Source organism: Amphiprion ocellaris, chromosome 6, assembly GCF_022539595.1.
Source record: "Amphiprion ocellaris isolate individual 3 ecotype Okinawa chromosome 6, ASM2253959v1, whole genome shotgun sequence".
Taxonomy (NCBI): Eukaryota; Metazoa; Chordata; class Actinopteri; family Pomacentridae; genus Amphiprion; species Amphiprion ocellaris.
The window spans coordinates 25,274,948-25,290,178 of record NC_072771.1 but is presented as its reverse complement, the minus strand read 5'-3'; the positions used below and the strand labels follow the sequence as shown (position 1 = coordinate 25,290,178).

General features: G+C 41.4%; 1 protein-coding gene across 6 annotated transcripts in view; it reads right to left on the bottom strand.

Annotated features, from left to right (window-relative positions):
• Window positions 1-15,231, bottom strand: part of osbp2b (oxysterol binding protein 2b) — a 52,085-nt gene that overhangs the window by 9,499 nt on the left and 27,355 nt on the right. For 5 of the 6 annotated variants that reach the window (XM_055011481.1, XM_055011480.1, XM_023281184.3 and 2 more), the window contains 8 exons: window positions 9,074-9,324; window positions 5,005-5,203; window positions 3,920-4,040; window positions 3,391-3,457; window positions 2,746-2,898; window positions 1,703-1,948; window positions 1,398-1,518; window positions 709-812 (listed from right to left, as the gene is read on the bottom strand). In XM_055011481.1, coding sequence (XP_054867456.1) covers window positions 709-812; window positions 1,398-1,518; window positions 1,703-1,948; window positions 2,746-2,898; window positions 3,391-3,457; window positions 3,920-4,040; window positions 5,005-5,203; window positions 9,074-9,324 — 1,262 coding nt within the window. Of the gene's footprint in view, window positions 1-708; window positions 813-1,397; window positions 1,519-1,702; window positions 1,949-2,745; window positions 2,899-3,390; window positions 3,458-3,919; window positions 4,041-5,004; window positions 5,204-9,073; window positions 9,325-12,326; window positions 12,367-15,231 lie in introns of those variants that run through there. The other variant, XM_035953273.2, reaches the window with a different exon arrangement.

The following is a 15,231-nucleotide window of genomic DNA, read 5'->3' as shown; positions in this document are numbered from 1 at the left end:
AAGGCAGGGGACACCCTGGACAGGTCGCCAGTCTATCACAGGACTACATATACAGACAATCACCCTCACATTCACACCTACGGACAATTTAGAGTTACCAATTAACCGCAGCATGTTTTTGGAAGGTGAAAAGAAGTCGGAGTACCCGGAGAAAACCCACGCGTGCACAAGCAAATTCCACATAGAAAGATCCCAGGCCCAAGCCGGGACAGAAACCAGGGATCTTCTGACTGTGAGGCAATAGTGCTAACCATGGAGCCACTGTGCAGCCAAACACAAACATTCACTGACACACGAATCAGAACGAGGAGAGAAAAAAGGAAAAGGGTTGCCGAAACAAGCCAGATTTACACTTCCAAACATGCAGACACAATTCTGCACAGACAGACAGATACACATGTGAAGTCTGCTCCTCCCACCTCCTCCCCTATATAACTGGGCCATCATACACAAAGAGGAGGCTGTTATTTTAGGGTGTTATTAGAGATCAAAGCTAAAGATAAATCCCCAAGGATGGTGAAGCTCTTTATTTATGTGCTGTAAGACTCGGCTCTGATTCCTTTCTTCCCGACACTCTACACTGCTGGTCTATACCACACTGTTCTGCAGCACTGAAGGAGAGGATGGAAGGTCGGGGGCATGAAGGCAGATTTCTGGGTTTGGAGATGTGGATGAATGATTATCAATGAGAAGTACTCATCAACAGACCTGGTCAATCCACAGCTTGCCCACAATGATGTTGTGCACGGTGGAGGTGACCTTTCTCCACACATAGTGGTTCCCGCTGGCATGAAAGTGCAAGTGAATGGCACCTGGAGACAGACGGGGACAAAAGACTGTCACAGAAGCAAAATGCAGTTGCAGACCTCAGAGTGATGTGTTAGATTATGGGTTTGCAAAAGTGATTCTAAATTCGGTTTCAATTCTACCTGCAGCAGCTGAAAAACGTGCCCTCTAACACATATATTTCACTATAAAGGTTTCACACTCAAGACTTTTTTCTATTTCATGGCACCTGATAGGGGCATATAACATGGAGTGAGAGGAGTCAGATAAATACCACTGACTCCCTTGGCTGGTCCTGCACCTAGAAAATCTCTCATTTATCTGAGCCAACAGACCGCTGCTCTTCGCTCTCCCAGTGCAATATAGGGCTCCCTTTATACCCATATTTATGTATGTGTCAAAGGGGTCATAAAACCCTCCTGATTCATTTCCACACCCTTTCCTTTGGCTTCAGATTGTATGGCAGGCAGATCAGTGGCATAATACTCTCAAGTGAGCTGTGGAGTCTTCCTCGACTTTCCTTTGCTGCTTTGGCTGTTCAATTTGCACGATGGAGTCGTTATTTACACATTTAGTTTGTTAGCTTCCCTGCTGAATTTGAAGCGTCTTACCCAGAGGCATAATAGAGAGGTATTTGCCACGGAACTTGCTGGCAATGGTGATTTCCTGCCACAAGGTCCAGCCTCTTTGGGAAATCACATGATGTGCAGCTGCAGGGGGGTGATGGCTCACCTGAGAGGAGATATGGACACAAAGGATAAGCACGCTATGGCAAGTGTGTTCAGACAATCAGAAAACGCATATCAACTTGTACAGAGGACACAGTCTGACTTGGTGTGCCTCGGTTTGTGTGTCAAACATGTGGAAAAACATCAGAGTGTGTATAAGCAAAATCTCCCTGTGGCTATGCCGTTACCTGCTCACACAGCGAGCGATAGCCAAACTCCTCTAGGCGATCGAGCTCGTAGGTCTCACCCAGGAGGGGGTTGAAGGGCTTGGCTGTCCGGTGGACCGTGGTGGAGTAGGAGGAGACGGAGAAGGCAGCGACCAGGCACATCTGCTCCAGGGAGGAATCACAGCGTGCCGCTTTGTCTAAGAGCTCATGATACTCCAGGTCCTCAGAGAGACGCTGCAGCATCGACAGAGGTTCGTTGAAGTTTACCTGAATGGGAGATAATAAAGTGGAACTAATAAGATACAGTGCCTATAGAAAGTATTCACACTCCTTTGGGAGTTCCCCCCATATATTGTTTTTCAAAAAGAAATCCTGATCAGTTTAATTAATGTTTCTTGACAAGAATGTACGAAAAAGACTCTTAAACGTCAAAGTGAAAACAGATTTCTACAACGTAAAACCAGTCAATTAAAAATATTAAATGTAAAATATGTGATTCTATAAGTATTTACTCCCTTATAAATTAGTGTTTAGTAGATGCACCTTTGGGTGCAATTACAGCATTGAGCCAGTGTGCATAGGTCTTAATTAGTCTTGCATATCTGGACACAGCGATTTTATCCCATTTGTCTTTGCAAGACTGCTCACGTCTGTTAGGTTACACAGGGAATGTGAGTGAACAGCCCTTTTCAGACACAACTTCTCAATCAGGTTGAGGTTTGGGCTCTGACTGCCACTCCAAAACATTCACCTTGTTGGCTTAATTCATGTCTAGCACCAACAGCATCTGTGTTGAATTAGGTGAGCCACTTTAAATTGAGTGAATACTTAGACAAACAAATATTTCATGTAGTATATTTTAAAATAATTGACAATAAAGTGAAGAAATCTGCTTTCACTTTGACATGAAAGAGTCTTTTTTTGTAAATCCTTGTCTGAAAAATCCAATTAAAGTGAACATGATTCAATATTGAAAAGCAATAAAACATTTTATAGGCACTATATCATTCACGCTGAGTTATGGTAGCCTGTCAGCAAGAAGAAGGACCATTTCATACACTTACAGGCATGGGGATTTTAGAGAGCTCTTTGCCGATGCAGTTCTTCATGATGCTCCACAAATTGAGGGAGTAGTTGGGCTTGTCTGGGATATGAGTTCGCCTCTGTCTGCGGGGCTGCAGCTCCTTTCCTGACACATCATTACAGCTTGGAGACATCTGGAATTAAGTGGGGGAGAAGGGGTGGGTATACAAGTTTGAGAAAACACTTTCAACTTCATGGACAGCTTGGCAGAATATCACCAGACACAGTGACAGAGTGAGTGAAGAACAAGTGGAGAAGAGAGAAGAAACAGATGCGTAAGACAGAAGACGCGGCACAAGAGTGTTGAGGGGAAAGAAGAACAGATGTCCGACTGGTAATTAAGATTTAGAGTAGGAAGGATGCAACTGTATATCTTCTGCACCGCAGGGGTGACAACGAGACCACAGGAATCACAGACGAAGCCTGCGTGTGTCTGTCTGTTAGCAAGGGATGAATGCAGGACACGAATAGAGGCTTGTGAAAACAGCAAGTGAAGACATATATATAAATCAATGAGGTGTGAACTTTGCAGCGGCACGACAATTCTATATTGATATTACAAAAGCCAGAAGTGTTCACAAATGTCAGTCCTATTAGTAAGACCTGTTAGGGAGACAGACACTCACATGGTCGTCCTGGTTCCAGTCACTAGGCTGGCCTCCGCTTGCTCCGCTCAAATTACTCTGAGATCGTCTGGAACAGAATGAAAACAGTTTTTACAATGAGAGCAGGACACAATCATAGACTAAATGCCCCTCTCTATCTTGTTTTCCCTTCACACACATGCAGTAAAAACACAACACACATAAGCGAGGAAAGAGACTGTTGGGTATTGCAGATGAACACTGTTTGCATCAGTCTTAATGGAGCTACTGGAGTTGAGGGAAGTATTGCAAGAGCTGCAGGAGAGTCGGCATTCACACATTCAGGAGTAAATGACATGCAACGTTAAATTGTCACAACACGAGCCATCATCAGAGCCTTGTTCAGCCGTCAGCCAATGTCAAACTCACAATTCTTAAAGATCAGACCTACACCATTCCTCGTATAAAACTTGTGTCTGTCTTTAATTTAGTTTTTTTCTGCATGTTTAAATAAATACATAAAACATGTTTTTAAGAGCATGGACCACACGGATCCCTAAGTAACACTGACCTGTGCTGTGTGTTCTCACTGGCAGTCACTGTGATGAATGCAGGGGAATCCTCCATGGCATCAAAGTACTCAGTATCTTCATCTTCATCACTTGCTTCTTCTTTGCGCGACCTCTCACTCCCTTCAGTTGGGACATACACATTTGTGAGTCCATACAGACATTATGCAGAACCACCTCATGATGGTGAGTTCGTATTCTACAAAGTTCAGGAGGAGGAGCGTCTAATCACAAACCCATGGCGATTAATCAAGGAATAATCAGCTTAGTTAAATTGGCAACGTTCCTGCTGGTTAACTAGCCTGAATGATGCAAGTTCCGCAGGGTGTGCTTTTCATATTTCGTATGCAAAATTGAACACTCGGTGTGATCAGTGGTCCATTATGTCTATAAACTAGCTTTCAACAGTGAGGCACAAATCCTTATAATCATGTGATCATAGTGTTTCTAATGAAACATGTTTCAAATGATGATAGAAGAGATGCAACATGGGCCCACAGCTGGACCAAACTGGATGGATGCCCAAATTTTCAGTTTTAAAACCAAACTCTTAATATTTCAATGCATTAACTCTGTCTTCCTCTCTTTAAACTATGTGAATGCTACACTGCCTCCTGATTTGGTACTAAATATTTTAAGTTAGTGCTAATAGTGCCATCAGGATTGAATACACTAAACGTAAAGTCATGTGGTCATTAATGTCATCGGGTTTCTCTTGTTGAAGGCACAAATATATGTACAATGTGTCCAACATAAACAATCAGATTTGAAACAAAAAAAAAATCTTTAGTGGAAAGATCATGTAGTCACCAAAATCATTAAGTTTTGTGGAAAGGTATTTTGGTTATAGGTAAACAAATAAAGAAAACAAACTGGATTTATAGACTAACAGGGGAGACCACATGGCATACGGTTCATGGTTAAGGTAATTAACATCTGTAACTTAACTATTATGCAATGTAAACATTCTGATACATGAGGAGAGTCTATAATATTAGGCCTCAGGCTACACATGACTTTTCACCAGTGAAATGAGGTTCACACTGAGGCCAACAAGAGTAAGTAACACACAGACAGTCAGTCTCACCCTTGTTGGTGGTCGGGGCACTGGGTGTGCTGGAAACAAGCGTGGGTGCTTCTCTCCACGCTCGCTCCAGGCTGTTATGCTGCTTGGCTAGCTGCTCAATGGTCTCTTCTAGGTGGGTACGCTGCTCTCGCTCATACTGCAGAGCCCGCTGCCATCTCCTACTGTGAGTCTCAGCTAGGTCCAAGAAGTCTCGACACGCCTTGGGGAACACATGCACATAAGTACTCAATCACACAGACGGCACTGAAAGTTTTCTAAAATCCTGAAAAAAAGATTACTAACAGGGTATAAATTAACTTTCACTGACAGCTGAAATTTCTGCATTATAAATATTCCAGCAAGCTTGGAAGTGAGGATAGTCGGGACACTTTAACTGCAGTTGCATCATAAGGATTTAAATAAAACATCTTCAAAAACATGAGAAATCATCTAAATTGATTATAAAAAAATTTCTGGCAGCTGGCAACAATATGAGCGAGCATTAGGATGGAAAATGGTGCAAAGACATTTGCATCAATCACTGTAATCAAGGCCGCTTATCATCACTCTTTCCAGCAATCATCAATATGTTAATTAACTGTCTGCCGAGCATTTCCGTATGTCCCTGCTGTGTCAAACGCTCCTCAGAGCAAACCGTAAACATAGAAAACATTAGTGACTCGGGAACAGTTTAAACCCCTGACTGCGTCGCAGACTATATTTGAGTCAAGAGGGGGCATCATTGCTGCTTCTCTACTTCTACTGCTGAGATAAAGAGGTTACTTCAGATCACACATACATTACATGTCAGCACTTGCTGGCACTGCATCATATGCCTGACAGCTTTTCCTCATAGGAAGCTCAAGGGTCGATGAACCTAAATAACGCCTCTCAGCTGCCTACACACATGATAAAAATGTCATGTGATGGTCACTGAGCTGCCAGAGGGAAGGCCTCCAGAGGTTTTATGAATATTTTTTTTAGTTCTGTAGCGTTTTGCATTGTCTTGTCCCACCAAACTATATCAGCACATGACTATCTACATGGTCTATAGTTATTTGCAGCAAATGTCTCTTAGGTCCCAGAGCTAGAGGGGCCGTCGAGAGTTTGCTGGAATCACTTAGATAAAGATGTGGCTTAAGGCAGAGAGCTGGAGGGGCAAAAGTGTCACATAGCTTAAATAATCTCTGTTCTGTCTGGTGAGGGAGAGATCAGGATGTAAAGTAGCACCTTCAGGCAGCGGGAAGAGAAACAAGTAGACATTAACACTTGGTTCTTTCCTTGAACTGGCAAAATAATAATGCAGCCCTACATCTCTATCCCTGTCTCTCACAAATGTACAATGTGTTAGTTGTGACTGTATATAACTTTAATTTTTAACATATTTTTGTTTTATTTTCAAAGATTTATTATGATAATATACTAAATATGTATACCAAGTCGAGCATAATATCACTGAGTCTTTGACTGTTAGAGCAGCAAGTTCTCATGCAGTAAATACAGTTAATATGATAATTTACTGATTATTATGTGACTTTGGATCTCTTATTTTGTGTTCCTGCATAAGAGGCCATTTCTACATATTTTCAAAACACAATTCAGTCATGCAATCATCATAAATGTATTTGAGATTATTTTTGCAGCATTTATGCTGATTGGAAAAGCACAGAAGACACAAACATGGTTTAATACCTTAGTGTCATTGAAAAAAAAATAGTTAAGCCTCTCTACAGTAACACCATGTGTTTAAATTGAATAAATTCTAAAAGCCAAGGTACTGCAACATCAGTAATACATTTTCAAGAAATAAAGCATAATGAACCTAAATATCAAGGAAGACATATTTTTATTAGTTCAGCTATACTAACAAAAATAAGATTTGATAAAGTGATACATTTTTATTGCTAATTATGCAGGTAACTGATCTATGAAGACCAACAGATTTTATTCTAGGAGTAACCAAATATTTTACAATGAAAACTAAATAAGGTCCATTTCCAATCAGTCTCTTACCTTCATCAGTCTTGGGTGAACAGTCTAAACATGAATGCCTGAGCTTCAATTTAAATGTCAAGTGCATGTGACGTTATGGTTCGCTTCCTCAGACACAACCATGATATGAAACTCATGCACCCACTTTAAAAAAGTATGATAGTTCCACTTTTTTAATGCTGACTCTCGAGTACACACGCAGACTGCATGTGACTTCCGTTACTGCGAAGACAGCGTTGACAAAGGCTAAACAAGTGAATGGACTTGCAGGAGTGGATGTGTCAGTAGGGGCTGGCATTAACAGTCATCAGTGTCAAATTAAAGGTCCTGGTGACCTCTGCAGAATGAACAGCGTAGCAAAGAATGAAGTAAACTTGAGTAAACTTTCATGTGATTAAACCATAGTAACCAGAAGTGGTGGGTGTGTAGATACACGCACACACAAACAGGCAAATGTGCCACTGGAGTCAGTGGCACACTTGAGAAATGAGGTCACCGGTGAATGAACTAGAGTGCAACCCACTCCCCAGACCCAGCTCAGATCACTGCTCCTCTGTGCCTTGTTCCCTCTTTACATGCATACACCAGTTTCTTTGATAATGCAATGTAAAAAGTAGAGTTAAATCCTAAGCCAAAAGCACTTCTTTACAGCAGCTGAGCACAAATCCAAAACCACATATTTTGCACTGCTCTCTGCTTCAATAGAGCCAAGACCAAAAAACACTCCAGGGAGTTTGCAGCAGCATTTCTTTCTCATTAGAAGCACATTCTTGGCAAACCAAATGGCACTTTAATGAGTTAGGCAGTCCAAGAAGGTCTATTTTATTGCTTGTCCAGTAAGTTTCATTTTCTTGCGCCAATTAATAAAAAAAGATGACAAGGGGTTCATCACTTTGAGCAATGGCTTTTCACATAATTTAACTGTGATCTAGTCTTAAGACCTTTTCTTATCTTAAAACTATGGCCCAAGTCGCTTAACAACCTGTATTAACATCTACTTATATTAGAATTAATAGACCCTTACTACCTGAATTTACACATATCTACACTAAAATCATTACAACATAAATACAGCCAAATCTAACCTAGTTATTGCTACGTCTAACAAACACATATAAATATATAAAACTGCAAGGTATTTATCAGACATGCATAATAATCAAAATTAACAATCCCTAATCCCAACATAAAAGCCACTGAGACAAGCAGGAAGAAAGACAAACCTTGAGTGATTGTCTGGCTTTAGTCAGAGCAGGTCTGTCTGTCTAACTGTAGCTCAGAAGGTTCTGACATTCCTCACCAAGCAGGGAGGGTCCAGGGTTTGGGATGAGGGGGGAGCAGGGGCTATTCCTGTCACCTCCCACCCACTATCATATCTAGTATCAGGACCTCAACCCTCCCTGAACTTTCATCCACTTCTAATGTACTGTAAAGCCAATGATATTTACCGATGAGGAAAGTGGAACAGGGCCAGTTACAGTGGAGCATTTCATAGTCCAGTAGTAGTAATCACATCCAAGATTTGGTGAAAAAGAAAGAAATCTGGCCATGTTTCTTGTTGGGTTTTGTTAAATAAGGCTGATAAGGTGAAGCATTTGGCAATGTTATTCTTTAAACATTTTAACCTTCTACAAGAGTCTCTGCATTCCCTTGCTTTTGTTATTCAAATCAAAAATCTCAGGACAGAGTAATAAGTCTGTGTTCATGTGCATTATTGTGACTTCTCTGAACAACAGCAGAGATGCTAATATTTCTAGCAATACAAAGATTAATTTTATAAAGTTGCAAACATATGAACCACCATCACCATCTTGCAGCTTAATTTTGTCCATCATTTATAAACATCAAAGACTGTTATGTTTAAGTAGATTTAAGAGGATTAGTGAGGTGTAAAACTGCCTGTCTATACCTGTGGTCTCCCCGGCTGCAGCCAAGTGGCTCTCGTTTAACATGCTACACTGTGAAGTGATCTCATCTCTCATCACTCACAAACCACTGGCATTCTTGTCACATTGATCATGCCAAAGCATGAGGGAGACAAATCACTCGCTGCCCATTGCTGCTGCATCTTGTTGCCTGCTCTGTCCCAGTTACTTACATTGATCATAGCATTGGAAGTGATGCGGAAGAGGGTGGCTCGCTCGTTGACTGCCTTGATCTTTTCTCCTCCCTCCACGGGGACTTTCAGGCCTTCGAGTTCACTCAGGGAACGCTGCAGGGCCGCCCCATGCTTGGCGATCAGGTCATTGCACGTGCTGAGGTCATCGAGCTTGCTGACAAGTATCTTCAGGGTGCCCTGGATCTCGCTGCGGTCCGACTGCGATGTAGGCTCCTCGTCCCCTGAGTCATCTAGAAAAGAGACATCAGAGGTGACCACGTAAGGGAGAAGACAAACAAAGGCAAACTTTGCGCTGATATGGATTAAAAAATTGTTTTCTTTGAAATTTCCCACAACATATTTACCTAAAAAGATGGAATGAACAAAAACTGATATTTTTCATTAGATATGATCTTTTTGCATGGAATTTGCATGTTCTCCCTGTGCATGCGTGGCTTTTCTCCGGGTTCTCCGGCTTCCTCCTACAGTCTAAAAACATGCTAAGGCTAATTGATGATCTAAATTGCCCGTAGGTGTGAATGCGAGTGTGATTGTTTGTCTGTATATGTAGCCCTGTGATAGACTGGTGATCTGTCCAGGGTGTCCCCTGTCCTTATCCTCAGTCAGCAGGGATAGACTCCAGCTCCCCACGACCCTAATGAGGATTAAGTGGTGTACAGATAATGGATGGATTGATGTTTTCTCCATTGCTCAGTGATCTCCACTTCACTGCCCAACTGACTTATCACAAACAATCAAAAAATACAGACATCTGTAGTGTAGAAGTAGGAAATCACTGTGCCACAATGTGTTTGCACATATTCCTTATTTTGGAAGCATGTTTCTTATTAAATGATAACAAGACAAACCATTTATGAGTGATTTGTTCCAATCGTGTAGTTAGTGTGGATTGGGCCAACATTACAGTGATTTACAGATGTTTGGTTGTGACGCACACATCTATAAGACCATGACACACTAAATCTGATGGCTATAAAGGCAGAAATCCCCGGAAGCTCATCAAATGTAAATCTAAGTTGCATGAGGCCCGATAATACAGACAGGTGGTCCATACCCATGAGTCTTTGCTGCAGCAGCTGCTTTTGCCTATGATGTCACTAAAGAGAGGTTACTCAAGGTTAAACAGAACATACGAGAACAGTGTTGCAGTGTCAGCTCTATATCACACACACATACACACACTGAGCAGAAGGACACACACACACACACACATACACAGAAAGACAGAAATACACCAGGGGTAAAACCCAGGTTCATAAACTGCCTGGTGACACCGTGACAGGAACAAATCCAAAAAGAAAACAGAACTACGCATCTTCATAAATGGGATGGATGTGTAAGCAAGCTTTCTAGAATAACAAACTCTTGTATGATGGAATTTAATAGGATATTTTAGCCTTTATGTGACATTTGATGGAGAAGAGGCAGACAGGAAACAAGGAGAGTGGTGGTATGACATTTAGCAAAGGTCTGTGGCCATTAAGAAATTGTTGTGGTTATGTGGCAAGTTCCATATCCAGGCGAAGGAGAAAACCATCAGCAACCCTCTTTAAATCAAGATACATTTGTATTCAAATCTGAATTTACGTACAAAATTACTACCCATATATTGTAAAAGCATCTGTGTTGTATGTTTCTATTTTAACAGATCAAAAAAGCCCATATGCTGGGGATGAATCAAAAGGACCAGTTTCAGTGCTGTTGTCGATGTCCTTGGCACATTATGTCATGTTGAAAGCGCTAACAACCACACCAGTGGAGTGACATATAATATTAATGGTCCTGCTAAAGCTAAGAAAACACATGACAAGGTGCAATGAATTGGAAGGAGGAGGAGGAGGAGGAGAAGCAGAAGGACATAAGAAAAAGAAAGAAAATGAGGACAAGGACACTGTTTATCTCGACATGGAAAATATATTCCTGTAATAGCGAGGTTAAAAGTTTGAGAGTGGAGAGAAAGTCTCTCTACCCTCTAATCCACCCTGCTGACCCTCTAATGCTTTACTGTCTAGAAAGTGCTGTTCTGCTGCTGTCTACATCCCAGCATGCAGAGTATGCTTTGTCACACTCAAAAGGTCTGTTATGTAGCTGATAGGAAAAACTGTCATAGTGTTGGTGAGAGGCAGCGTTACAGCAACACTTTCTCCTGAGAACATGGCAGCTGGCTGTGACCTCGCAGCGAATAGACTATCACCTCTGTCAAGCCTATTTACACCATGCAAGTATAACATGGATCTCTGCCTGGGGGATGGCGATAGCCTGGAAGTCTCATGCTTACATCATGTACTGAGTTCAGATTTGACCGGGACCTTTGGAGCGTCCGGCTGCACTGAGAAACAAGCAGTGACATATTCACACTGAACTAATCCAGTTAATTAAGGACATCCAAAAGCCATGCTCCAGTTACAGTTTTGTTAAACACAGCTGCAGGACACTGAACAATAATGTGAGTCGTACTTGTGTTTGTAAGTCCTATTGCAAAAATATAGCACATAAAAACTTCTAACTGCAGTGATATCAAGGGCAGAGGTGGTTACTTGATTTTAGAGGCTAATATAAATATTACTCAGCTAAGATTTTCATAATATTATTGGTCAAAGAACAGGTTTATAGACATGCTGCTCATAGGGATCATCCAAAAAAAAAATGACTCAACAAACAATGCAATGGATTATAATGAAATTTTTTTTTACAGATATTCATATTTCCAAGAATGAATCCTAATGACTTCGTAATCACCCGATTTTTTTTTTTTAAATCTCGTGTCAGCATGAAGTTGTCATTTGTCCTTTTTAGTTAAATGTCACCACTGCTGTTGGATGAATTGCCATAAATAGAGAATATTCAAGTCGTCTTTGACTTTTAAAGAATTAAAAGTGATATTTTAAATTTGTTCAGTAGTTTGGCTTATGACCGAATACCTGCAAAAGGCTTTCTCATCAGGCTCTGCTGCACTGTGTGTTTAGTAAAACCGTTACATTACCATCACATCACTATCCCTGCTATACAACGAACTAAACCAAACCCTCTGAGGCAGCAGCATGAGCTCCTAACATGTCTAAAAGGCATCTCTGGCATTTCTGTAATTTGTCATTATTTACTAGGTGACATATCACTTCACTTTAGCAGCCATACAACTTGAGTCGGTGGATTGTTTTTCTGCGCAGTAAATGGTCTGCAGTATTTCTCATACATCAATGTAAAGATAAGAGAAGACAATAAAATCTCTCACCATGTTTGCATTCCTGGGCATCCATTTTCAACCAAAGGTAAAACACACACACAGGTCACTGAGCTCTAACCCCTGAGGTAGTGTGTAAACATGCTGATCAGGCTTTCAGAAAAACATAACTGTCTGGCCATTAGAGAGGAGGGACAAAAACAGTCCAGCCGAAGGTCAGCCCTGCAGCCATACAGCAACAACAAAACTGAAAGGAAGCCCGAATTAGAAAATGACACCAGCATATACCCATTACCAGCTAGAAATAGAGCAGGAATCAAATTACACTGAATTTGACAAAATCACTGCAGAGAAGGACAGGTGAGGGAAATGAAAAAGCTGGCGACGGTCAAGTCGGAGAAACGTCTGGAGAATCTGTCGAGAGCCAGCAGTGCAAACAAAAGCATGGGACAGGGAAAGAGGTGAGCTGAAAAAGCTAAAGGGCAAGTTCAGGGAGAGTCGGAGGATAATGAAATAAGCTTTAACTGATATAGCGTGACAGGGCAGCTTTCAATGGATAAGTCAGTTGGTGAGTTGGTATAATTTTGGACTTCCTCCCACAAGGCAACAATTAGCCTGTCAAAAACAATATTTGACTTAATAAATGTGTGTAACTGAGCACCAGTTTAAAATTAGTCATACAAAAGAGTTGTACATTCCACCGGACGGGTAAGGAGAAGATTATTATTATTACACTCTTTGAACATATTGAAACTTACGCTGTATTTAACAGATCAGGAATTCCAAAGTGGTCACAGGAAATGTGACATGTTTGTCAGTAAGCATAGCATTTCTTGCCAACGTTCATCAGAAATGCATCGACAAAACCAGACAGCAGTCATTTTCAGCAGTTTTCAACAGCAGATCAGTTTGAAATATTGCAGGGAGTCAAGTTAGATGAACAGCTGTTAGATGAGAAGCTGCAGGCGATAAGCTGAACACGTCCAACCAGTCAACAGGATAATCAACTTGTGCTTTCACTGTGCCCTGGTGTTTGCTATGTGCAGCATAAAACCAGATTGTAGTAGCTCACAAAAGGTTGGAAAAAGCTAAATTATTGCCTCTTCTTCATTATTAAAACAACAATCATTTGCCGCCTCCAGAATTCCTAACCTGCAGTACCAAACCACATTTGCTGTTTTTAAAGGTGTTGCCAAATCTACCACAACTAAAATTTTTGAGACTGTCACTTCAAAGTTGAACATACACTACTGGATGTGGCAAATTAATACCACTTTTAATTTGGAAAGGTTCTTGTCAAATCAAGCAAATTAGTGCACCATTGCTCAAAGGCCAAACCACAGTGGATTAGAGGCACCACTCCAGTTTTCAATCAGTGGTAATGAAAGGTTGTGTATCACACATGGACTAAGAACCCTAATTAGGGAGCACTTACTAACAGACTTATCTCTACAACAGGCCATTGTTAAGAAAGTAAATGTTACAACTTGCAAACCCTTTAGAGACACTTATGCTGAATGTTAGAGTTGGTATTTCATGGACCAAGTAAGAGACTGTTGAGAGAGTGACATGCAAGGAAGAAGGACATTATGCATCTAGCTTCAAGTTTCTTCAAAATCAATTACATTGTGCATCAGTATGGTGCAGAAGAACGAAGACTAACCCATAGTAGCCTCCTCAATTAAATTAAACAAAAACACAGGACCATCTTCTGTTCTGATAGAAAACCAAGGTTACTGAATAGCAAAAATCTCACTGACGCAGTTACAGTAAACTGAATCTAACGCTCTGCATCACGTGTCTTTTTGAGAGTGTGAAATTACAGAGTAGTGTCTGGATAATATTAGGATCATTTCAGAGCTTCCGTGAGGACAAATACAAGAAGCACAGGAAAGGAGAGACAGCATGGAGAGCACTAAGCACATTTTAAACACCAACAGATTGATTGATTGGTTGTGATTGTTTGACACGTTAAAATATATGTGCAGTTGGGACATTTAAGAGTGAACTGAAACACATGGCTTAGCAAAGATGTTTCCAGAACAGCAGTGAAGCCTTGCTCAAATTATTCACCCTCATTCTGCCAATGAGTTCAGCGGCTCTAAGTGATGCCACTTAAAAATAAACTGTCACATGTACCAAGGCATATTTGTTTCGAAGAGACTCTGCTTACAGCACGTCATCTGCAAAACCCATTCTCTTTCCAGAACTGCACTGAAGCAAATTGCGAGTTGCAGGAACACAGATATTTGGCTATCAGCTCCTTTATATTAACAGACTGCACCTCCGAAGAGGAAGCTGGACACAAAGCTTTCTTCAAAGCATGTCAGAAATGTCCTTTCAGTTCACTGAGTCAGATCCATTTTGCATTGACAAAATGTCAAGCACTACCAGACAAGTTTGAACACTGGAGATGAAAACAGTTTAGAATGAGTGCACATATTTTATCAACTGGATATCACTCAGACCTGGAGCACAATGTGAATAGTACTATTTACATGTGTCAGTAAGTGGTCTACCTATGCTCCCTGTGCACCAGTGTTCCCTCCCAGTCCACCCCCTCACATCTCTCACCTCTTCCCTCACAACAGCAGATGTAGATGGATGGCTTCTCATAGCGAAGTCGATGCCATGAGGCAAGGCCACGAGCCCATTACCACACCAGTCATGCCTCAAGGGCAGAATACTTCCCGCCCTCCCCCACAGTCTCCCACCTTGAAGAACACCCTGCACCGCCACGAATGCCAGTCCATTTCCAGTTTCTACCTACTACGGCCCCACCTTCTCAGATAATAGAATTTAAGAAAGTGTCTGACGCAAGCTGAAACACAAGAGGTCACAGCTCATCAAATCACAACATTTCAGCACACAAACACACGTCCGTCTTGCTCCTCAGCATGTGCACAACCTCTCTGTCCTTCACTGCATCCTTACTGTACATCTCCGGGATGAGCAC